Genomic DNA, 25,822 nt, shown 5'->3' on the forward strand with positions numbered 1-25,822 from the left:
TTCTGTACATAATTGTAAGTTTTGTGAGAGGAGGTGAGATCAGGGTCTTCCTACTCCACCATTTGGGGACCTCCCAATGTCCAGCCTTCTAACGTTAGGAAGGAGGGGCAGTTCTGGTCTGAGTGGGGTCGTGGTGTGGGTGTAGGGCTTAGAGTGGGGTCTAACTGCTCCTTCTGTGGACTTTCAAATAATCCTGCTGTTTTCAGCCTCATCTGCCACCCTACTTTAGTAGCTACCTGGTGACTAATTCCTTAGACTTTCTTAGGTTCTTTGGTTCAGAAGAGCTTTCTTTGTTTAGGGTTTCTCCCACTGCTGTCTTGGATATCAGCTGTGCTCTGCTTAGTCAGCTATTTATTTCTTCTGCTTTCTACCTTCCCGAACTTTGATGTTGTTATCTCTTGTCTGTATGCTTTTTAAGTCCCCCACCCTTTTTTTTAGGAGTGAGCAGAAATAAACATTGAACCTTTAACCAGTCTGTTCACTTTTTTCCCCCAATATTTTGTTGACATCTTTCATGGTTATTTCTTCTTCTGGGTTTATTTATAGCTTTTATATTTCTGTGCTTTTAATTGAGGATTGGGAAAGTAGTTGAGATAAATGGGTTTTGTCTGCCTGAGAAGAACTCATCTTTTTAAAATTTTAAATTAGCATTTCAGTATGGAAGTAAGTAAAAGATCTAAAAAACCTGTCTATCCAGATAACTGTACTTTTCCCTTACCTGATTGTATCATTTGCACTTGAGCAGTGTTGTAGAATCTTCTGTCTAGTATTTGGGAGTTGGTGATTATCTACATCCATTACATAATAATGGGAAACTTTATTTATTTAGTAATGGCATCTATTTTTTCTTTGTGTGTGTTAAAATACAAGCAACAGAATTTACCGTCTTAACCATCTTTGAGTGTGCAGTTCAGCAGCATTAAATACATTCACATTGCTGTGCTGCCTTCACTATCATTCGTCCCCGTAACTTTTCATCTTGTAAAACTGAAACTCTACCTATTAAACAGCAACTCCCCATTCTCTCTTCCCCCCAGCTCCTGGCAACCACCATTATACTTTCCGTCTCTACGATTTTGACTACTCTAAGTACCTCGTATAAGTGGAATCATACAGTATTTGTCTTTTTGTGACTAGTTCTTTTCAGTTTAGCATAATGTCCTCAAAGTTCATCCATGTTGTAGCATGTGTCAGAATTTCCTTCCTTTTTAAGGTGGAATAATATTTCATTGCATGTATATACCACATTTTGCTTATCCATTCTATTTTCAGATAATTGTTTAAAAACATTTTAGTATGGCACAAGTCTGCACATGTTCTAAACACTGTGGGAACCTGACAGAATTATTTGTTGTTATGAACTTCTGTTAATGAAAATGATGTGTAGAGAATGTTGCTAAATTGAAATTGCTAATCAAGGTCCAGTGAATAGTTTTTGTTATTTGTTAAATGTCTTAAGCCTTAAAGAAAGGCCTTAATTAAGTGAGGTATTTCTCAGACAAGCAAAGCTACAAGTGGCAAGTCTGGGGAAATAGATGCTGATGAAACTTGAGGGGACAGCAATATTAGGAGCATTATGATTCATAAATATATTTTTGGCCTAATTAAGCCATTTTAGAGGTGACCCCTGGTAAGTTTAATCAAGTATATGTGGGTGGGAACCACATAGAACTTTTTTTAAATATCCAAAATCATACATAGTAATTGGTTTATGTCCCTAAGGCAAAAAAATTTAATAAGATAATAAGTAGCCCTGATGCGCTTGCTTATTCAACATATTAACAGGAATGGGACATGAAATTTGAACGCTTGTGAAATTTTGCACCTCATATTGGCGCTTGAACCCACGTGCCGGGACTCGGACCCAGACAAAACCCATGGTCTTCCAACTGAGATCACACACATGGTTTCAGGCCTTAATGAAGCTCAGGTTCTCGATGTCTCATAGCAGAAAGAATTCAGTGAGAGACAAAGTGATAGGTAGGAAGTGGAGTTATTTAGAGAGAAACACACTCCACAGACAGAGTGTGGGCCATCTCAGAAGGTGAGAGCGGCCTTGGGGGAAACACAGTCCACAAAGTGTGGGCCACCTCAGAAGGTGAGAAAGGCACGAGGGTATGGGATTGTCAGTTTTCATAGGAGTGGGTAATTTCATAGGCTAATGAGTGGGAGGAGTATTCTAGCTATTTTAGGAAGGGGTGGGGATTTCCAGGAGTTGGGCCTCTGCCCACTTTTTGATCCTTGTGGTCCGTCTTGAAACTGTCAGTGGTGCCTGTGGGTGTGTCATTTAGCTTGCTGATGTGAGCGTGTACTGAGGCTCAACGTCTAGTGGAAGTCATAGGTGTCCCGTCTTGGACCCATTTGGTTCTAATCAGTTTATGGTCATGTCCTCAGGCTATGTCATTCTTTCAAAGGTTGTACCCTGCCTCCTTTACCTATTTTCCCTGCTGACTTTGTATGTGGACTCTTGAAGGTCAGACTGAGGAGTCTGCCCAGAGTTCTGGCACATAGGAGCAATATATGACATAATGCTTTATTAGACTAGCCTTTCAGTGGTTTACCTGAGGTTTACCGTATAATCTAGAAGGTGTTGGGGAAGAAACTTTTCTTATAACCTTTTGGATTCAGCAGATGGGGGTGTGCAAATTAAACCAACAAAAGATAGATTAGCAAGAGAAAAGACAGAGTTTATTAATGCCTGCAAAGTGTATACCACAAGAGTGCTCAGTGATGAATAGTTCAAGGAGGTGGTAAAAATTTGGGACTTATATGCCTAACTCAGTAGGAGAAAGAGAGGGGAAAAAGGTTTTATGGGAAGAAAAATTAGTTTCTTTAGGAAAGAAGAATGGGTGTTTTGGAGAACAAATGGGAAATAAGAAAGTTTGTGATAACAAACTTTATCTTGTGTGGGTGCAAATGGTGTTTCCATCTTCTTCATGACTATGAAACTCCCCCAGATGGGGATTTATATTAGGTTTATATTAGGTCTCTCTCCTGGGAGTAGAAGCCAACCTGAAATGGGAATTTATGGCAGTCCTCATTTCTTAGAAGTTTCCGCTTTTAGTCAGATAAGGGAAGCTCTGAGAAGATTTCTTTTCTACATCTGTTGAATCTCAAATGTCTTCAGCTTAAAATAATCTTTATGCCAGAGTGGCATATTTTAAGATGGCATAGCCTATCCTCTTCAAAGGTAAAGTAACTAACCAAGAGAGTCTCTTCCAGATAAGAAATGAGACTTGGATTAAGGTGGTTATCTATGGAAATAAAAATGCTGCTAATATAAAGGATTTTGTATAAGCATAAATTTGAAGGATTCAGTAATTGGCTAGTGTAGTAAAGGGCAGAAAAAAAGAAAAAATTCAGTGTTTTTAATGTTTGTACCAAATTTCCCTTTATATTCCTTGGAGCACTCAAAGAAGGAATTTTGCAAAGTGCAAAGCAAAAGTAAACTTTCTATTACATTTCTATTGTAAAGGATGAACTAACATCCTTGATAGATAGCCTAGGCCTAAGGGGACAATAAGCTCTGATCCCTTTGAGAGAACTTATTCTCTGTGGAGACCACTCTTTTTGGCTCAATAACTAACTCTAGTTACATCATCCTTTGAGTGCCTCCAGTGGTACAAAAAGTCACAAGAGTCGTTGTGCCATTATGTTTGTGCTTTGGTAGATGCTCTGGTAGTGGGAGCCCTTCCCCCGCTTCAGCGTAAGATAGGGGCAGCCCAATCCTCCAGCACCCTTCTTATCTCAGATCTGTTGCTGTGTTGCCTCAGGGCCTTGAGCTGTTTAACCCTTTAAAAGGTTTTTTTATTTTTACTTTAATATTTGTTAGTGTTCTTTTCAACCAAAATTAGGAAGGCCTGAAGGTGGGTATACATGTCGAGGATATTATTTGATAGGCCCCCAAAGATGAGTCCTTTGTAATTTGATCAGTGGATTCTCCTGTGGCATCTCATCAATTATTTCTTCAAAGGTTTTATTTCTCCTTCATTGGTTTCTTCCCACCCCCCAATAAATTTGCTCAGATATTCATATCCTACAGGGAAAATTCTTTTAACAGAAAAGCTTGAGCTCTTTTCCTGTCTAACATCTCAGAAGTAGCTGACTCCATTCCTCACTACCACCCTAAGAAACTCTCCTCTCAAAGGTCATTAACAACGTAATGCCAAGTCCAGTGGCCTTTTCCTCTTGAGAATGAAAGAATCCAGAATGTCATCCCAAAATATGCCTCTTTGACATAATAATTATTTTGAACTGAAGGCAGTTAAGAAGCAGCAAACGCAGGAGAACCTTTCTCTGCCCTCCCGTTTTCTGCCTAAAGGCGGGATATAAATTCCCTTTTTTTACTGGAGACAGATTCTTATCAGACCTGAGAAGACACCAGAGAAATCTGCAAACAAACCTTGCTCCCTTACTTAGTTTCCTCCCACAGCCTGCACCCTTGAATGCCTAAAACTGCTTTCCTTTGTCCTGTCATTTCTCTATGAAGTTATTATTCTTTGTTGAAGACCCCATATGAGCCATAGTTCTAAGCCACTGCTTTGAGTTATTTTTTGTTGATGTTTCTCCTCTGTGGTAGGTGCTGCATTAGTCAGTAAACTGTTTTTCTCTTGTTAATCTGTCTTTTGTTGAGGAGTCCCAGCTCAAAGTTTAAGATGAGTAGAGGTAAAGTTTTGCCTCCTCCACAAGAACTTACACTGTTGGACCATCTCTTCAATCTTGAAACTTTAATTTCCCCTCAGTTTCAATGAAAACTTCTCAGAAATCATTTTATCTCCTATTTCTCTGATCAGTTCTTGCATTTCTTTTTGTGGTTCTTTTATGCAAATGCTTTCCAAGGTCGTTGTTTTGTTTTTTTTCTGTTATCTCCCTTGGTGATTTCATCTGTTGCTATAGTTTTAATTATTCCTTCTTTTTTGAGATTTACCTCCAACTTTAATCTCAGTCTTAACCTTTAACATTAGCTTCAGATAAGCATTTTCAGACGGTTCTTCAGGTGTTTCTAACTCAACCTATTAAATAAACTGAACTGATTGGCAAAAAATAGTGAACCTTGATCCCTAATGTACACCACATATACAAATTAATTTTCGATGCATCACGAATCTAAATGTGAAAGGTAAACAGTAATGTTTCTAGAAGAAAATGTAGGAGAATATTTTCATGACTTTGAGATCAACAAAAAAATGTTTAACAGGACACAGAAAAGTGCTAACCATCAAAGAAAATGTTGATAAATTGGACTTACTAAAATAAAGAACCTCTGATCATCAGGAAACTCCATAAGAGGATGATACTCAGCAATAAAAAGAAATGAACCATCGGGACTTCCCTGGCAGTCCAGTGGTTGAGACTTCACCTTCCATTGCCGGGGATGCGGGTTCGATCCCTGTGGGGAGCTAGGATCCCACATGGCCTTGTGACCAAAACATGGAACAGAAGCAATATTGTAACAAATTCAATAAAGACTTTAAAAAATAGTCCACATCAAAAAAAAATTAAAAAAAAAAAAGAACTGAACTATCAACATAGAATATAACATGGGTGAAAAAAAATGTAACATGGGTGAATCTCAGAATAATTGTGTTGAGTGAAAGAAGCCAAAGAGTACATACTGTATGATTTAATTTATATAAAACTCTGGAAAATGCATATAGGGATCTTGAGTGATAGAAAGCATATCAGAGGTTGTTTAGGTATGGGGGATTATGGGGGCGCGACTGGAGGGAGGGATTACGAAGGAACATGAGGAAACTTTTGGGGAGTAATTGTTCACTATTTTGTGGTGATGATTTTATAGTTATAAACCTGTCAAAACTTATCTTATACTTCTGATATTGTCAGTTATACCTCAATAAATCCGTATTTAATGTGAACATAAAGACCACCCAGATGAGAACAGGTGAAGGCCATTTATTCAGAGCTTGCGGGTAGCAGAGGAGTCAGCTCCAGCACTTGCCTTTGGCAGAGATGCAAAGGCAGGTAGACCACTGGGGAAGCTTTATAATGGAAAAAAGGCAGGGAAGCCTTCAGGTATGTCCTAATTTGGGGCTGTTGGCACAAGGAAGCTGTAGGCAGCCTGACTACAAGTGGGTATCCTATATGATTGGTTAAGGTACATATTTGGCTTTCTCTGGTTGGTCCTAAGTTGGAAGCAGGGATCAAAAATTAGGGAAGCTGTCAGTTAATCAAGTCCTGGCTGTTTGGGGCCAGTTTTTACAGGGGTTATCGTTTGACTTCCTGGACTGGTTGCTAGAGATAGTCTGACTTCCTTGACTGGTAAGTGTAGATAGTAGGTTGGCTTCCTGGGCTGGATTTTTGCAGATTGTGGGTCAGAGCTCTATCTTTATATATATAGTCTGGCCATTGTCCGTTAGTATGTCGTGACTCTCATGATAAGAAACAAATTCCGCAAGAAAGGCAAGCCACAAACTGGGAGAAGGTATTTGCAGTACATATCCAACAATGTACTGAATCCACTATATATTTTTTAAAACTCCCACAATTCAGTAAGAAAAAGACAACCTAATTTTTTAAGTGGGCAAAAGGCTTGAACTAGCACTTTATGAAAGAGGATATCCAAATGTCTAATAAACATATGAAAAGGTGTCAGTGGGGAAAAGGCAGTCATCATTTCATCTCTAATTTAATCATCAGTCATTCAATGCAGATTAAATGAAATACCACCACATTCCTACCAAGATGGCTAAGGAATCAGCAATACGAAGTGGTAGTATAGATGTGGAGCACTGGGAGGTCTAACGTACTGTTGGTGGTGATTTAAGTCGGTACAGATCCTAGAAAACTGTTTGGCAGTACCTGTCAAAGCTAAACACAGGCATACCTTGGATATATTGTGGATCAGTTCCAGATCACTGTGATAAAGTGAGTCACATGAATTTTTTTGTTTCCCTGTGCATATAGAAGTTGTGTTTAAACTAAACTATAGACTATTAAGAGTGCAATAGCATTATGTCTTAAAAAAAACAATGTACATACCTTAATTTAAAAATACTTTATTACTAAAAAATGCTAGCCATCATCTGAGCCTTCAGTGAATTGTAATCTTTTTGCTGGTGAAGGGTTTGAAATATTTTGAGAATTACCAAAATATGACACTGTGACACGAAGTGAGCAAATGCCATGGGAAAAATGGCGCTGATAGACTTGCTCAACACAGGGTTGACACAAACCTTCAATTTTTTTATTTAATAAATTTGTTTATTTTATTTATTTATTTTTGGCTGCATTGGGTCTTCGTTGCTGTGTGCGGGCTTTCTCTAGTTGCCGCGAGTGGGGGTTACTCTCTTCGCAGTGCGTGGGCTTCTCATTGCAGTGGCTTCTCTTGTTGCAGAGCAGGGGCTCTAGGCGCGTGTGCTTCGGTAGTTGTAGTACGTGGGCTCAGTAGTTATAGCTCGTGGGCTCTACAAGGCAGGCTCAGTAGTTGTGGCGCATGGGCTTAGTTGCTCCACAGCACATGGGATCATCGCGGACCAGGGCTGGAACCCATGTCCCCTGCATCGGCAGGTGGATTCTTAACTACTGCGCCACCAGGGAAGCCACTTCAATTTGTTTTTTAAAAAGAGCAGGGGGCAATATCTGTGAAGCAAGGTGCAATAAAACAAGGCATGCCTGCATATGCATACTCTATGACCCAACAACACTCCTGGCTCCACATCTGATAGCAGTGAGTATTTATATTCACAAAAACTCTCATGTAAGAATATAATAACCGACTTCCCTGGTGGCGCAGTGGTTAAGAATCCACTTGCCAATTCAGGGGATACAGGTTTGAGCCCTGGTCTGGAAAGATCCCACATGACGTGGAGCAACTAAGCCCGTGCACCACAACTACTGAGCCTGTGCTCTAGAGCCCGTGTGCCACAACTGCTGAAGTCCACATGCCCTAGAGCCCGTACTCCGCAACAAGAGAAGCCAGCGCAATGAGGAGCACACGCACCACAAGGAAGAGTAGTCCCTGCTCACCGCAACTAGAGAAAGCCTGTGCACAGCATCGAAGACCCAATGCAGCCCCCAAAAAAGAGAATATAATAGCTAAAAGTAGGAAACAACCCAAATGTTTATCAACAGTTTAATTTATAAATTGTGGCATATTCATAAAATGGAGTGCTACATAACAATGAAAGAGAATAAACTGCTACATGCAGCATTATAAATGAATCTTACAGACATAATGTTGAATAAAGGAAGGTACACAACAGAAGAGTTAATACTATTTGATTCCATTTATAAGAAATTCAAAACAAAACTAATCTATGGTGTTAGAGGTCAGAATCATGGTTACTTTTTGGTGGTTTTATTGACCAAGGGAACACAAAGCACCTTCTGGATTATTGGAAATGTACTATTACTCCATCTGGGTTGTCATTGTATGAGTGTTTACATACAAAATGTTTATTGAGCTGTACACCTAAGATTTGTGCATTTCACTGCATGTAAGTTATACCTCAATAGAGAACAATGTTGCTTGTTTTTTTAACTTGTATTCATTATTTCCTGTTTTAACTCTATCCCTTTGTTTATACCTTTCCTTAAAACTAGCTCTCCCTCTGGCTTTCTTGATTTTTTGTTAACTGAAAGCCCATTAAACTTTTTGCACTCAGTCCTTAAATCCTGTTAGCTCTTCCTTTAAAATACCTCCCATCTGGCTTCCCTGGTGGCGCAGTGGTTGAGAATCTGCCTGCCGATGCAGGGGACACGGGTTCGTGCCCTGGTCCGGGAGGATCCCACATGCCGTGAAGCGGCTGGGCCCGTGAGCCATGGCCGCTGAGCCTGCGCGTCCGAAGCCTGTGCTCCGCAACGGGAGCGGCCACAACAGTGAGAGGCCCGCGTACCAAAAAAAAAAAAACCTCTCATCCATACTATTTCCAAACCATGTCTGTATCTGTATTAGAATTTTAGCCTTGACCACAAGCCTGAATTATTGCCAAGGACCTAATTGGTTTCCCTGCTTTCCATACTCAAAACTATTCTACAATATGCCAGCAAAGCTATCATGTAAAGCACCATTTGGATTGTGTTGCTTCCTCCCCTCAAAAGCCTTGCGGGTGCTCCCATTTCTGGCCTGTTAGACACAGGTCAGTCTCTAGCACTGTATTTAAGACTCTCGTGATCTGGCCCCAGCCAGCCATACACAAACGCTGGAAAATTGGCATACTTAATAGCTCCAAACCCATTTTGCTCTCTGTGGCTTATACGCCTTTGTTCATGCTCTTCTCTCCATAAATGCTTTCTTCCTCATACCAGCCCCTTCTCAAAACATTTTAACCTGGGGGTTTATGATGTACTTCGTGAAACTCATGAACTCCCTGAATATACCCAAAGTTTCTATATTTGTGCATTTTTGGGGGAAAAGGGCTTGTCATGTCATTGGATTCTCAAGAGGGGTCCAAAACCCACCCCCACCCCTACCCCACTCCCACCCAAAGTTAAATTGATTTACTGGCCCTTTGAAGGAATGTTAACTCACTTTATGTTCTAATAAAGTTTTTGTCTTATTAACACTTAGTCTTCAATATGCTGGGTAATAAAACTTTTTTAATAGGTAAGTAATATAAGTTTTTTATTATATAAGTTATACTTAAAAGCTCAAAGTTTCAGATTCAGGTAAAATGGCTTGTCTCATCTATTTTTAAGGGCTATAGATTTAGCTCTTTGTGTGGAATGTATTTTGCTCAAAAGATAGTATGTATTTTTCACTTTGGTGTCTTTAGTCAGGGAGGAAATTTTTTTTACCTCCTTCGTGACTATTCATACAGCTAGTAGACAATACCATCTCTGTATGCTTTGTTGTAGCAATTCCTTTTAAAAGATATTAGTCACATTTTTCAACACTTTTTTTTCTTCCTGTTTTAGATTCCTATAGGCAATGGAATCTGATCTCAATTCCCAGGACAGAAAGGACCTGGACAAATTCATTAAGTTTTTTGCCCTCAAGGTACTATATCCATTCTCTTGAGCCTAGAACTGTTAGAAATAACTTCCGTGCTTCTCCCTTTTTGGAAATATAGCATAACAGCTTGCAGCTTGCCCATTTTAAGGAATACTTCTGTCTGTTGTAAACCAAACTGTGAAATTTGGGGGCGGTACTGGGGGTGTAACTAAAAAGTAGCTTCCAATTTTCCTCAGCTACTTGTTCAAAAAAAATTTTTTTTTGCAAGCCTGTTTGCAGAAATGTCAAACTTATTATGCCAGGTTATTGGCACAGTATGTTCCCTTGGGGTGGGAACAAAGACTGCAGACTGGAATGGGCAGCAGTTCGGGCATCTTTCCGTAAGCATCAACTACCTCTGAAATGTCTCACTTTCACTTATTGTTCCCTTCTGGGTAAATGAAGAATTAAAACTGAATTTTGAATGCTTTAGAAGGCATATTTTCCTAAATCTAAAAATCATTTCCACCTCTCTCACTGCTTCCTCTCAATCATTGCTATGTAAGAATAATCCATGCAGTAGATTCTGGTTGTAAAATTAGTTGGAAGACTTTTGCCATATGGGCCAAGTCATATGAATAATTGTGGAATCCTTGGTTTAAATCAACTATGATTACATAAGTGTATGGCAGTGAATATTTAAACCCATGGTTGGACTTGTTTTTCTATGAAAGTCAGAGCCACCATGTGCAACTTTCCTTCTGCCATGTGAGAATATTATAGATTACAAGTGTCAAACTGTAATTTCTCTAATTGGTTGACACTGTGCCCTCAAGAATATTTACAGTATTATTTTTGTGCCATGTTTTTTTCCTACCTGTTCTTGAAGGTTTTAAATCCTACCCTTTCCTGCAGTATAGTTATGATCATTGGCATCTTTTTAATCCTGCATTGGGAGGGTTTTAACCCTGATTAGGAGCCAAATCAAGTTGTTATAACTTTTCATCTTTGATTTTTTTGTTTGTTTGCTTTTCTTAGACTGTCCAAGTGATTGTCCAGGCTCGACTGGGCGAGAAGATTTGTACTCGTTCATCTTCTTCCCCAACGGGTTCAGACTGGGTAAAATTCCAATTCTTTGTTAAGGGATATACTATGGTGTTTGTCACAAGGAATCGCGGTATAGTAATAAATAATGCTATTTCTAATATTACTAAATCATAACATTAAAATACCTAATTCCATTTGATCCATTCACTTGGAAAGTATGTTCTTCATCAGTGTTAGTCTGATGTATTTGTTTTTTGGCTTTCCGCTGTGATAGGTGAAAAGCTTTTTCAACTTGAGTTTTGGGGCTTTGATGCAAGATATCTTACGGGGAAGGGAGAAGTAAATCAATGTCCTTAATCAGTCAAGAGCAATGCTTGCTTTACTCAGCATCCAATCTTACTTCTTTATGTTTCCATAATGTTCCTTGTGAGTGTTTAACACAAAGTTCCTTTTGTGTTCTAGTTCAATTTAGCAATCAAAGACATCCCAGAGGTTACACATGAAGCAAAGAAGGCGCTGGCAGGGCAGCTGCCTGCCATCGGGAGGTCTATGTGTGTGGAGATATCACTCAAGACTTCTGAGGTAAGGTTATGGCCAGAAGGGTGTCTTTTTTTTTTTTTTTAATTTTATATTTCATATTGGAGTATAGCTGATTAACAATGTTGTGGTAGTTTCAGGTGCACAGCAGAGGGACTCCGCCATACATATACATGTATCCATTCTCCCCCCAACTCTCCTCCCATCCAGGCTCCCCCTTAACATTGAGCAGAGTTCCCTGTGCTATACAGTAGGTCCTTGTTGGTTCTCCATTTTAAATATAGCAGTGTGTACTGTCGATCCCAAACTCCCTAACTATCCCTTCCCCCCATCCTTCCCCCCCCCCCCGCCCCCGGCTAACCATAAGTTCATTCTCTAAGTCTGTGAGTCTGTTTCTGTTTTGTAAATAAGTTCATTTGTATATTTCTTTTTAGATTCTGCATATAAGGGATATCACAGGATATTTCTCTTTCTCTTTCTGACTTACTTCACTCAGTATGACAGTCTCTAGGTCCATCCATGTTGCTGCAAATGGCATTATTTCATTCTTTTTAATTGCTGAGTAATATTCCATTGTATATATGTACCACATCTTCTTTATTCCCCTGTCCTTGGACATTCAGGTTGCTTCCATGTCTTGGCTACTGTGAACAGTGCTGCAAAGAACGTTCGGGTACATGTATCCTTTCGGATCATGTTTTTCTCCGGATGTATGCCCGGGAGTGGGATTGCAGGGTCATATGGTAGCTCTATTTTTAGTTTTTTAAGGAACATCCATACTGTTCTCCATAGTGGCTGTACCAATTTACATTCCCACCAACAGTGTAGGAGGGTTCCCTTCTCTCCACCAGGACGGTGTGTTAACTAGGCACTCAAAGCTCTTCACACTCTGGTTCCAACTCAGCCTTTTTTTTTTTTTTTTTTTTAACACTTACTTATTTGGTTGTGTTGGGTCTTAGTTGTGGCATGCGGGATCATTTTCTAGCTGTGGCATGTGGGATCTAGTTCCCTGTCCAGGGATCGAACCTGGGCCTGCTGCGTTGGGAGTGCAGAGTCTTAGCCGCTGGACCATCAGGGAAGTCCCCCAACTCAGCCTTGTTCCTGCTCCTTCCCTCTCTGATCACCTCATCATTCTCTAAGGAGGTTGTGGTTTTTGTACTTATTTTTCCAACAACTCGGAATAGACTCTTCACCCTCACCTTCATATATATCATCTATATGTGATATGTTTCTACTCATCCTTCAAGACTTACTATATGCCCTAGAGCAGGGGTCCCCAACCCCTGGGCCGCACAGCAGGGGGTGAGCAGTGGGCAAGCGAGTGAAGCTTCAGCTGCCGCTGCCCGTCGCTGTCATTAACGTGTGAACCGTCGCTCCCGTACGCTGCCTTGAACTGTCCCCCCATCACACGCATTACCTCCTGAACTGTCATCATCCACACCACCCTTCCCCCATGGAAAAATTGTCTTCTGTGAAACCAGTCCCTGGTGTCAGAAAGGTTGGGGACCGCTGCTCTAGAGGATCTCCCTTTCGAAACCCTCTTTAGATTTCCTGTGTGTTTTCTTTACCTTTGTTTCCAGAGTATAACTTGCTATATTGTGGGCGTTTTTTAATGTGTTTTTGTTCACCTTATTCCGTGCTAGGATTGAGGCAAATATTCTTTCTTTCATGTTTATTAATTTATATCCACTACAGGATTGTGAGGCTGCATGGTATAGTAAAAGGCAAATGAGTTTGGAGCTATACAGGCCCAAATTCAGATCCTAGCTGAGCAACTTTGGCCAAATTACTTAACCCCACATCCACCAAGACCACCAAAGTAACATGACACTTCACAGTCTTGCAGAGCTATAATATTTCCTCATTTCATTCTTATTTGTAAATTACCTAACATAACATATGGTAGGTGATCATTACATTTTCCTCTTCATACTATCCTTTTTGTGTGTGTGTGTGGCTGCATTGGGTCTAGTTGCAGCACTTGGGATCTTCATTGTGGCATGTGGGATCTTTCGTTGCAGTGCGCGGGCTTCTCTCTAGTTGAGGCACATGGGCTTAGTTATTCTGTGGCATGTGGGATCTTAGTTCCCTGACCAGGGATTGAACCCATGTCCGCTGCATTAGAGGGCAGATTCTTAACCACTGGACCACCAGGGAAGTCCCTGCACTTTTATTCTTGAGGTCAGGAGCTTTGCCACATCTTATTTATCTGTGTAGTTCTTCAGTTCTTTTTGAGGGACTTCCCTGGTGGCACAGTGGTTAAGAATCCGCCTGCCAACGCAGGGGACATGGGTTTGAGCCCTGGTCCAGGAAGATTCCACATGCCGCGGAGCAACTAAGCCTGTGCACCACAACTACTGAGCCTGCACTCTAGAGCCCGCGAGCCACAACTACTGAAGCCCGTGCACCCTAGAGCCCGTGTGCTGCAACCACTGAGCCCACGCGCCACAACTACCGGCCTGCATGCTGCAACTACTGAAGCCCATGTGACTAGAGCCCGTGCTCTGCAACAAGAGAAGCCACCGCAATGAGAAGCCTGCGCACTGCAATGAAGGGCAGTCCCTGCTCGCCACAACTAGAGAAATTCCGCACACAGCAACGAAGACCCAACACAGCCAAAAATAAATAAAATTTTTTTAAAAATTCTTTTTGAAATGAGGCAGGATATAAATAAATAATCATCTCTCTGCGTGGCACAGTGCCTGGGATGGCACACAGTAGGTTCTCAATTTTGTTGAACGAATGATGTCAGTACTTATTCCATGGCAACCTTAAGCACCAAATAAAACAAAACTTCGTATTTTTCTTTATTGAATTACCAATTTATACTGTAGATTATTTTTCTTAGTGATCCATAGGGAGTCCAAAAGGAATTCCTGGAAGAACTCTTTCCTCTCTCAGGCATCTGTGTAATCCTATTCTAAACTGTTGTGATTATCCTAGAGAAACCACACCAATTTATCTTGGATACTTCCTACTGTCCAGTCATCCCTTGATTTTTTTTTTGGGGGGGGGTGAATTCAAAATTCATCATGTCATTTAGAGATGACACTGTGATGAAAAGGACATATATTAAGAATACATATTTAAATTTGATCTAGAACAAGTAAAAATTCTCTACTCCGCAAACTAACCCGAGTTTATTCCCAAACCTAAAAGAATGGCCCTCTTACAGCTGATTCGTAAAAAGATTACTTGTGTTCAGAAGTATGTGACTATCCATCTCACTAAATGACACACAGGAGTGTTACAGGGTTAAGGGATTCTGGCTTTGGTCTTTTCTTTTTCTTTCCCACCCACTAGACTAAGTCTGTTCAGAGTAACACATAGAGAGACTGAACAGTTTGGCTAAAGACATCAAATAGCTAAAAAGACTTTTAAGTGAGGAGCTTGTTAAGATATTTAACTGTGGGTGTCACCTAAAAATATCCTCTATAGAATTGGAGGGAAAGGCTCTCTCCATCATTTGAAGTGTTGGCCTTTCTGAAGAGCAATTTGGACATACATAGCAAAAGTCTTAGAAGCATGAATATTCTTTGATCCAACAATTCTAATCCTGGAAATTTACCTTAGGAAACTAATTCAGGATGCATACAGAATTTTAGTCTCAAGTCTGTTTATCACAGTGTTGTTTGTAGTAGTGAAAATTTAGAAACAAGCTGTATGTCCAAGTATGGGGGTACTGACTGGATAAAATAATTGTCATATGTTGGAATACTATGCAGCCATTAAAAATAATGTAGGGCTTCCCTGGTGGCGCAGTGGTTGAGGTTCCACTGGCCGATGCAGGGGACACGGGTTCGTGCCCCGGTCCGGGAAGATCCCACATGCCGCGGAGCGACTGGGCCCATGAGCTATGGCCGCTGAGCCTGTGCATCTGGAGCCTGTGCTCCGCAATGGGAGAGGCCACAGCAGTGAGAGGCCCGTGTACTGCAAAAAATAATAATAATAATAATGTAGAATTTTAAATTTTATTTATTTATTTAATTTTTGGCTGTGTTGGGTCTTCATTGCTGTGTGTGGGCTTTCTCTAGTTGTGGCAAGTGGGTGCTACTCTTCGTTGCGGTATGTGGGCTTCTCACTGCGGTGGCTTCTCTTATTGCGGAGCCTGGGCTCTAGGTGCGTGGGCTTCAGTAGTTGTGGCTCACCAGCTTAGTTGCTCCGCGTCATGTGGGAGCTTCCTGGACCAGGGCTCAAATCCGTGTCCCCTGCATTGGCAGGCGGATTCTTAACCACTGCGCCACCTGGGAAGTCCCCTAGAGCTTTTAATTGTAAGGAAAATTCCATGTTGTATTTATTGATAAAAAAGTGATAGGGGCTTAGACTGCGTGCAGCAACAAAGACCCAGTGCAGCCAAAAAATAAATAAATGAATAAATAAATTTTTTAAGTGATAAAAATAGTATATATAGTATGATCTCACTTTTATTTTGAAGAATCACTGGTTGCATTATAAATTGATGTCTTTTCTTTTTGCTTATTTATACTTTCTAATATTTTTATAAGTGACTGTATAGTGCTTTATAATAAGGAAAAAGAAGATTAAAAAAACCCTGAAATATCTTTCAATTGTTCCATCTACAGGGAGATTCCATGGAGCTCGAAATCTGGTGTCTGGAAATGAATGAAAAGTAAGTGGTCTGTCTTAGGGTCCTTTGTTGTAGCTGAGGATAAAGTGCACGACATCATGTGAAAAGCAGGGCTTTGTACCAGTCATGGAGAGGGTTCTGACCGCTTAACAGAGCCAATAGGTCTTTGCTACAGTTTGCTTCATGCTTGGCTTCCAGCCCAGGCACAGAGATGACCTTCAGAGGGAGTGTCAGTCCAGAGAGACTCAGACACCACTGGGAGAGGAGCAGAGAGAAAGCTGAAAAAGGATTTGTTGTTTTCCCAGAGTACAGATGGTTCTCTGATTAAATCCCTTGAGCTCTTGTAACATGACTACTCTGTTTTGTCTGTTTTCTGTGTGGCAGACATCCAATAAGATTTCCCCTCACTACTCCTTTAGACATGCTGTGTTGGTCACGGATTAGAAATGCATGTTATTTTCCCCCTCCATTTTCTTCTTTCAGGGCAGATTAGCTTACTTCCTGCCCAAAGCTTTAGTCTTCAAGAAGAATATATAGGAAAATTGAGGAAATAGCAACACATCAGAAGAAAAATCTTATTAATAAGTATGAGTGGTATGGGCATTACTTTTCTTTCTTAAATAGAAAGCAACTGCCAGGTCATAGTCCAAAATTTTAGTACCAAACACCTCTCCAGATTTCGTTAGATGTATAGAGGTAAACCGCTCGTAAGATAGTACATTGAAATTGTTTGCACCTTTAGTAATACAATTGCAATATTGAATTACTGTTTTTAAGGGTGTTGCTTTATTTCTTAGAAAGATAACTGCTTCAAAGCTAGAAAAAAAATACATTGGATACCTTTTGGTGCCCACCTGCCTTTGTCTAGTGCATGAGAAAGTGAAACTTTGGCTAACTTCAACAATCTGTTGATAAGCTGACAAAGAACTCTAACTACAATGTTAGTTCAGAACATGTTTTAATAATAAATTTAATCTTATACAGTTCCAGCACTTAATTTGTGACTATCTCTGTTGACTGTAATACTCTGTGAAAGGTTATTTAGACTGCAAGTCAGATTATATTCTATCAGAATTGATAAATAATGCTAACAGATTTTTTTTTAGACTTTTAAAATTGAAGTATAGTTGAAATTCAATGTTGTATTAGTTTCTAGTGTACAGCAAAGTGATTCAATTTTATATGTATATATTCTAATGCTAACAAATTAATCTCAGTAGCTAGATGGAACATAGCTAACATCTCTATTCATTGCATTTCTGTTCTTTGTTTTTCATTAGTGGAGTAGGAGAATGCTGATAGTGTCTTTGCTCCTCAGGTGTGATAAAGAAATCAAAGTTTCCTATGCCGTGTACAACAGACTGTCATTGCTACTGAAGTCTCTCCTTGCTATAACTAGGGTGACACCAGCTTACAGACTCTCCAGGAAACAAGGGCATGAATATGTCATATTGTATAGGTAAGCAGCTCGCCTTCATGATTCACTCATCGGCCTCATCATTTTGCACATTGTCTGACCAGCATTCAGGTATTCCATGATTAGTTTTTTTTTTTTTTTTTTTTTTTGTGGTATGCGGGCCTCTCACCGCTGTGGCCCCTCCCGTCGCGGAGCACAGGCTCCGGACGCGCAGGCCCAGCGGCCACGGCTCACGGGCCCAGCCGCTCCGCGGCACGTGGGATCCTCCCGGACCAGGGCACGAACCCGCGACCCCTGCATCGGCAGGCGGACTCTCAACCACTGCGCCACCAGGGAAGCCCCATGATTAGTTTTTAGACAGACGTTTGGATAGTTGATGCTATAGCTTTACTATGATTGTCTATCTATTCTCCCTTCTGAACCTCAGCTTTTTGCAAAGCAACCAAGTTCGTTATTCTTTTGTTTGTACACAGTCATGACTCCTGTAGAATGGATTTTGAAGTCGTACTGATATATATCTCATTGCTGGAAAAGGAAGTTAAGACTTTGAAAAACAGGCTATCCTGGGAAGACTCCACAATGTTCTATATTCCAGAGTTAGATTAAAACTTTTTGTGTAACAAACTGCTAATTCAGTGTGTTTTTAATTAGTTGTCTGTGGATATAAAGAACTGGTTAACTGTTCTTTGAGTATTTTCCTTGTAGTATTTCACATCAACATATATTTGCTTTTTTGAGGCAAGCAGTCTGGTAGGCCCAAGGAAGAACTATACAGAAGCCCAGCCGTACTGGTGTTTCTAATCTAATGGGGCAAATGGTTTGGTACATAGTCACAGTAAAAAGCAGGATTTGCATAGCAGTGTCAGGAAAAAAAGTGCTGTGAAAACACAGGAAGAAAAAGTTTGTTTTGGGTGGGAGAATCAAGACAGGCTTCATGGAGGAAGTAGCATTCCAGCTAGACCTTGAGGCAGAGAAAATTTCATCTGTTGGCAGTGAGGGAGCATGATCATTCCAGGTGGGGTGTACAGCAGATGACAAGGAACAGAAATGGGGGGCAGAAATGAGCTGTACTCAGATTGTCGAATGGACCAGAGCGGTGGTGAGGAGGATGTGTAGCAAAGTGTGAGAGCAGAGCATGGAAAGTCAAGGGTTCCTAAATCATCCAAGACTCTGTTTCATATTACTGATGAGCCATGGGTTTTAGCCTTTGGCTTACATGTATAGAGCTGATCTTTATTTATTTTAATTAAGTAATTTATTTATTTATTTATTTTCGCCTGCCTTGGGTCTTTGTTGCTGCGCACGGGCTTTCTCTTGCTGCAGCGAGCAAGGGCTACCCTTTGTTGTGGTGCACGGGCTTCTCATTGTGGTGGCTTCTCTTGTTGCGGAGCACAGACTCAAGGCGCACGGGCTTCAGTAGACGTGGCACACAGGCTCAGTAGTTGTGGCTCACGGGCTCTAGAGTGCAGGCTCAGTAGTTGTGGCATATGGGCTTAGCTGCTCTGTGGCATGTGGCATCTTCCCTGCATTGGCAGGCGGATTCTTAACCACTGTGCCACCAGGGAAGTCCCTAGAGCTGATATTTAGACGAAGTAGTATAGCAGGATGGAAGGACCAAGGATTAGAGACTTAACTAGTTCTTTTGAAATAATCCAGCAACCCTACCTATATTTATTTTTCCAAGTCTTTAATACATTTTTATTGTCTTCCTAGGTTTCAGGATGAGTATTCCATTTGAAAATTACTAGACTTTTATTTAGATATAATAGATTCCTTTCTAACTCTTATTTCCCATTTACCTATGCTAAGTTTCCTTCATTTTGGGTCTTCTGTAAGTAGCCACGTTACACTACTAGTCATCAGCTTAGTTAACTAGAACTCCTAGTCCTTTTCATACCTGTGTTTCAAGTCTTCATTGTATCTCTGGAGTAATACAGTATTTATTGCTCACTGATTGCTTATCATTTAGGATTGCTTTTTGGATACAAATAGCTGTAGCTTAAACCATAGAGAAGTACATTATGTCAGAGGTAGATTTAGCTCTTTTTTTTCTATTTTTTTTCTTTTTATACAGTTGGTAACAGGTTAACAGTATAGCCTTAGACCGTTAAACAATGGTCTTGTCTTGGTTTTTTGTTTGTTTTGCTGTACTATCATTTTTTTCCCCTGATCCTGTAGATCTGACAATTTCACTGTAAAACTACATTGTTATAAAAAATCATTCTGAATTTGTTGTTCATCAAGACTGCATTAAAGTTTTATTGTGTACTATCTGTGAAGAAAACTTTTGCTTAGCACCTGAGTGGCATAAAGAATATAGCCAAGAAAAAGTGGAACATAATCAGATTATTTAAAGCATTGCACCAATATTCAGATGAGTAGTGAGCTGATGGTCAGCTTTTTGTCAGAGGGTACCTAGCCAAATCTCCTTTGGCAACAGTTCATTGACATCATTCGCGTATTACTTTATGGCAGGAGTCAGCAAACTATGGTCAGCAGACCATTTGCTTGTTTTTATTTTTTAATATATTTTAAAATTTATGTATTTATTTTTCTTTTTTGGCTACATCGGGTCTTAGTTGCGGCATGTGGGATCTTTCATTGCGACGCCCGGTCTCTTCGTTGCAGCACATGGGCTTCTCTCTAGTTGTGACATGCAGGTTTTCTCTCTCTAGTTGTGGCACACAGGCTCCAGAGCACGTGGGCTCTGTAGTTTGGGGCATACAGGCTGTCTAGTTGAGGCACGTGAGCTTAGAAGTTGTGGTGCACAGGCTTAGTTGCCCCATGGCATGTGGGATCTTAGTTCCCCAACCAGGTATCGAACCCGCATACCCTGCATTAGAAGGCAGATTCTTTACCACTGGACCACCAGGGAAGTCCCTTGTTTTTATAAATAAGATTATCTTACAACATAGCCACTCCATTCGTTTACCTATTATCAATGGTTACTTTTGCAGTATAGCAGCAAATCTGAGTAGTTGCTACAGACTATGTGGCCCACAGCATAAAATGTTTACTAACTGATCCTTTTTTTTTCTTTTAATTATTTAATTAATTAATTTTTGGCTGCGTTGGGTCTTCGTTGCTGTGCGCCAGCTTTCTCTAGTTGTGGTGAGCAGGGGGCTATTCTTCGTTGTGGTGCGTGGGCTTAGTTGCTCCGCGACACGTGGGATCTTCCCGACCAGGGCTCAAACCCGTGTCCCCTGCATTGGCAGGCGGATTCTTAACCACTGCGCCACCAGGGAAGTCCCTATTCTCCTAATTTCTTAAACAGTCCTCTCCATCTACATGCCCATGCCTACAGCTTAATCAAGTGGTAGCAATATTGCAACAATAGGAGAGATGTTCATGCAGATAAGAAAAGAAGGGTTGGTTTTGTTTATTTTGTTTCTCGGTGTTTGGTATGTAGCCCCTTAGAATAAAGAATCAGGTAACATTTTTTTGTCTTGCTTCCCTACAGAATATATTTTGGGGAAGTTCAGCTGAATGGCTTAGGAGAAGGTATGTATCAAGGTTGAAAAACATTTGTAGTATTGTTAAGAGCTCTCCTGACTTCAGAGATATGCTTGCATGCTGCCTGTAATAATACATAGCTTGTGATTTAGTATGAGTGATACAAGTAAGGGAAAGACAGGTAGTTGGTCCAAAGAGCCACCAGGGAATGACTGAATAGTTCTCCCAAAAGTTCCAGTAATTCACTATTATTTCTTACGCTTCATACCCGCGGTCCCCAGCCTTTTGGCACCAGGGACCGGTTTTGTGGAAGACAGTTCTTCCACGGAAGTGGGGGGTGATACGAGTGATGGGGGCGGCAGATGAAGCTTCAGTCGCTTGCCCGCCACTCACCTCCTGCTCTGTGGCCCGGTCTCCCAGGGGCTGGGGACCCTTGCTTTATACAACTGTCTGTTTTCCTAGTTTTCTACAGTGAGCATGTTAAATGTCTCTGATGAGCATCAACAATTTTGAAAAATTGGAAATGAAACCAAGAAAACCAGGAAAGCTTTGCTGTAACACTCCGACTCTTGTCTGTATTTAGTTCTGGGGTGGCAACTTGGGTGGGAGTGCATTTACTTCATAAATTGAGGTGTTTGTGTGAGAAACTCCCTGTGCCCCTTTGCTGTCTTAGTAGCACATCTGGACAGGGTTGGTTAGGACTTGTTTAAGCTTCAGGACTAATAATCATTTTACCTCTTTGAAGGTAGTTTTATCTGGAAATACAATGCTGTTTCCCCTGGCCATGTTAGGTCAATATAGAATAAATGGAAAAAAAAATATATATATATATACACATACACGTATGTATGAAATTGAGGCTGCTGCACTCAGGGTGCTAAGTGGGTAATGCCAGAGATTGTACAACAGGCTAAGTGGTTCAGGGAAAGACAGACTGCGGGTAGTGTAAGTATTCTCTAGAAAAACCTAACTATTTATCTCTTTTCCTAGGTTTCCAGACAGTTCGTGTTGGGACAGTGGGTACCCCTGTGGGCACCATCACTCTTTCTTGTGCTTACAGAATTAACTTGGCATTCATGTCCACCAGGTGAGGAAAGAGCCTTGGAATCCAATAGAACTCTTCTAAAGATATTAAAGTTGTTTTCCTCCAAACCCTGTGGCTAAGCCTGCAATTCAGCTTCTCCATTGCTGAACTGAGAGAACCCTTTTTCCAGATTGGAGAACCTGAGTGTCCCAGAGCCGATGTAGAATTGGTGGTTTCTATTTAGAGATGTAGTAGTTAAGGCTCTGTGGTTCCTGCCAATAGATAAGAGGCGAGGGGCTCTCTGAGGACTTCAGGGGGACTTGACAAGGCATTCTAACAAATACGGCAATCTGCTTACTGCATTACAGGCACTTTGAAAGGACCCCACCTATCATGGGGATTATTATTGATCACTTTGTGGACCGTCCCTACCCCAGCTCCTCACCCATGCATCCCTGCAATTACAGGTGAGGAATGTGAAAAACACTTCCCCAAACTGCAGCTAGGCAGAAGCATCCATCTCGCACGGGTCCATAGAGAACCTTTATCCGCACTCACTGATAGGCAGGGAGCAGTGATGGAGACGCCACGTGGAGGGAAGTGGAGTGGCCAGCTTTCATCCTTGCTGCTGCCTATAAGGTATACCAAGACCTAGGGTGTACCAAGTCTCAGAAAATTCTTGGATATTTTGGATCTTGACAGTAGTGATTTGATTCGATTTTACTTCGAGACTGTGAGAGTGGCAGTAATTTGTAGAATGTCCTTTGCAAATTAAATGGTTTTCAGGTCACCCCTGGCTGGCACAATGCAGTTTTGTACATCAGAATCAAATATCTCCAGACCTAGATCCCAGATAACAGAATTTTCTAGAGATTGGAGTAGATTTGTATCAGGAGAGATACTGCCTTTCTGTAAAGGACTGATGAAGTTGGATAGGTTTCGTCTTTGGAGTCTAGACTTTTGTTTCACTGCATTCTCTATTGCTGATAACTCTTGGTCACAACACTGGCCAAGCTTAAGAAAATCCTCTCAAATGATATGTCAGGTAGAATGTTTGGATAAAAAAAAAAGCCATTGTCAACTTCTAGATGCTGCTTTCTGGAAATGTTTGAAATTATCAAGGATTCGACATGCCTCTCTTGCCATTAGGAACTCTGCCTGAAACAGTTCATGTCACAACTTGCATCTGTATCTAACCTCTCTTTGTATCCTTTCTGAAATTGACTGCCGTCAGTCAGTTCATGATTTCTTTTCCACTCACCATAGAACCGCTGGTGAGGACACTGGAGTAACATATCCTTCTGTGGAAGATTCTCAAGAAGTGTGTACCACCTCTTTTTCCACCTCCCCTCCATCCCAGGTAGGGGGAAACAGGATCTGGGGTGGCAGTAGTTACTTGGTACATATATGGGCCTTATGAAATGGTGTCAGAATTTAGATACAATCTCTTTTGATGGTGATGGTGATTATTTCAAGGAGGTTATTTTGAGAGGTGAGGGAGAGCCTTCTTATCCAGCTGGTAATATTGCAGTGTTTCTAGTCTGTAATCATTCTTAACCTGCAAGATTACATGTAACCTTTACCTTCCTGGGGACATCTGAAAATTCTCTAGAAAATCAGTCACAGAAAATCAGAAATGTGTTCTGGTACCAGAGAGGTACTCTAACCTACACTTGTTAATTTGGTAGCTACTTCTTCTTTGAAGTGGTAAATATGGTTCCTCATAATGGAAGGAGCACAAAAGGAGCCAATGATAATTTAGCATAAAATACCAGTAAGACACCATCTGTGCAGTTTTTCTTAATAGGTACACAGATATCTGCCTGTCTGCATTCCCTCTCTGAACATTTTTAACCATTCACTTTTCCATTAGAGTCCATCTTCAGTGTCAAATCCAGTTTCAATAAAACAGTCTCCAAACAATGTGAGAACTTCTCACAAAGAAGTGTTGTATGATGTATGTGGTACTGAGACTGCTTCAGATGAGGAATCATTTTTGCCAGCTGTCTGAATTTCAGGGGGACATTTCTTCCCTTCCACCCCAAGTCTTCATCTTCTATCCATTGCCTGCCCATCATCTCTATTATTTCCCTCCTCTTCGCTTTCATATTAGATGGTTCTAGACATCAGTCAGTTCTGCTTTCCTTGAAACTAGCTCCAGATTATCCCTTTTCATCATCTGACTTGGGGGACCCAACAAATTAATTAGCTATCCATTCATTTTTATTTTCTATGTTTTCTTAATTAAGAAAAAAATTTAATTTATTATATCCTGGGTTGATAGGTACTGGATTAAAATTATAGTTCTTATTTGTTTTAAAAGCAGGAGTTAAGCACAAAAGCTAACTGGTGTGCGAAGCACTTTACAAAATCCATGGATCACTGTTATTTCTGTTGTCCCAGTTTAGAGTTAAAGAGATTCTTGTTGTAAAGTTACCTAGACAGTTTGGTTTGGGGGTGTGGACATTGTTTTTTCCCTCCACCTATTAATATATGTAGGCATGGATGTCATCATTGCTGTGGGAGGGGGTAGCTTCTGGTATGCTTGCTGACATGGAACAATCCTGACCAAAAAGGGGGGGGAAAGCCCACTTTCTTACTAGTGCACATTAGTGAGTAGATTGTTTTTTAAGATCAAAGTGTGAATATGTCATTTAATGTTCATTAAACAGTTTTGTTTTACAAGTGATAAATTCATGAACAGTATATAAACTTGGGAGATATGAGGGATGGTGAGTCTGGGCCTTAACAAATCAGTTTGTCTTTTTCTCTGATACAGTGGAAATTCGACCTGACCCCCAAAGTAAAGGGAAGTTAAGTAGTTTCTGTACCTGATGTTTGCAAAAAAGTTTGTTAACCTGTGTAAGGAGAGTCTATATTTTTCATGCTATTAGTTGTATCTTCTTACAGTTTAAAAGTAGATCACATCAAGATCTCATCAATACTGAGCACCCTATGGGTGAGCCTTGTCACTTCTCCCTGAGTACCTGTAATCAAGACTGTACAGTTTGGTGCAGAAATACTCATTTAGAACCTTGATGGTAGAACGGAGAGAGAAAAATCATATGCCATCTGGCTTCCTTGTTCCTGTAAATATTGAAATAGTTTCTTCCTTGGTTTAACCTAGGGAATTGCATAATTGTTCAACAACTTCTATTTGAGCTTTTGCTAGAATCCAGCAAATACATGTTAATGAGCTGGGTTTTTTTCCCCCCAACAAAATAAGGATCATTGTGTCATTTGGGCACAGAGTTGAGTCAAGAAATAGTTGTGACCCTGAACCTGCTACTGTGACTTAAGGTCCTACCTCCATTTCTAGGCGTTAATTAGCTAATTGGTGAGACTTAAAGATGGAACAGCAAGACCCAAAACAGTCATCATACCCGTAATTAGCTTTGAAATCATGAGTTTTGAAAATGCCCCAGCTTTTACTCCATGAAGTTCTCCTACACCGTCAGGGACTGTAAGGGCGTGCACACACACACCCTGATGCCTACACCTGCACACCCCCGCTCATCTTCCCGGAGATGACGTAGGAACGTTTGCAGCTGGGTATCTGAGCATTTTAAAGTTCCAGCCAACAAACGTCAGCTGTTTAAACCTGAGCCTGCAGATCCTGAGTCCCCAGAAAAAGGCTTTGAGTCTAACATCTTAACCTCAGTGTCCTCATTCCTGCTTAGCACACCTTGTGTCTGTTCTCAGGACCTTCCTATTGGAAGCTGTTCTCTAACATCCACCCTCTTTTGACTAAAGACAGACTAATGCTTGGTTCAGATTTCACCAAGTCATAGCAGCTCAACTCAGCTTTGTTTTCCACCTGCTCATCAGGGAGAGCACCAGGGATAAAGATCTCTTCTTCACATC

At 40.8% G+C, this 25,822-nt stretch overlaps 1 protein-coding gene across 29 annotated transcripts in view; it reads left to right on the forward strand.

The window, feature by feature from the left end:
* ATG13 (autophagy related 13) overlaps window positions 1-25,822 on the forward strand; it is a 51,212-nt gene that overhangs the window by 14,905 nt on the left and 10,485 nt on the right. For 19 of the 29 annotated variants that reach the window (XR_010841238.1, XM_067037142.1, XM_067037125.1 and 16 more), the window contains 9 exons: window positions 9,877-9,958; window positions 10,931-11,011; window positions 11,402-11,521; window positions 16,060-16,106; window positions 17,383-17,523; window positions 20,942-20,982; window positions 21,925-22,021; window positions 22,327-22,425; window positions 23,225-23,318. Coding sequence is in view for 26 of the 29 variants with exons in the window: in XM_067037142.1 (XP_066893243.1) it covers window positions 9,890-9,958; window positions 10,931-11,011; window positions 11,402-11,521; window positions 16,060-16,106; window positions 17,383-17,523; window positions 20,942-20,982; window positions 21,925-22,021; window positions 22,327-22,425; window positions 23,225-23,318 (789 nt within the window). In the remaining 3 variants the exon portion in view is untranslated. The remainder of the gene's footprint in view (window positions 1-9,876; window positions 9,959-10,930; window positions 11,012-11,401; window positions 11,522-16,059; window positions 16,107-17,382; window positions 17,524-20,941; window positions 20,983-21,924; window positions 22,022-22,326; window positions 22,426-23,224; window positions 23,319-25,822) is intronic. The other 10 variants (XR_010841239.1, XR_010841240.1, XM_067037131.1 and 7 more) reach the window with 1 other exon arrangement.

The sequence above is a fragment of the Kogia breviceps genome, chromosome 7 (assembly GCF_026419965.1).
Source record: "Kogia breviceps isolate mKogBre1 chromosome 7, mKogBre1 haplotype 1, whole genome shotgun sequence".
NCBI lineage: Eukaryota > Metazoa > Chordata > Mammalia > Artiodactyla > Physeteridae > Kogia > Kogia breviceps.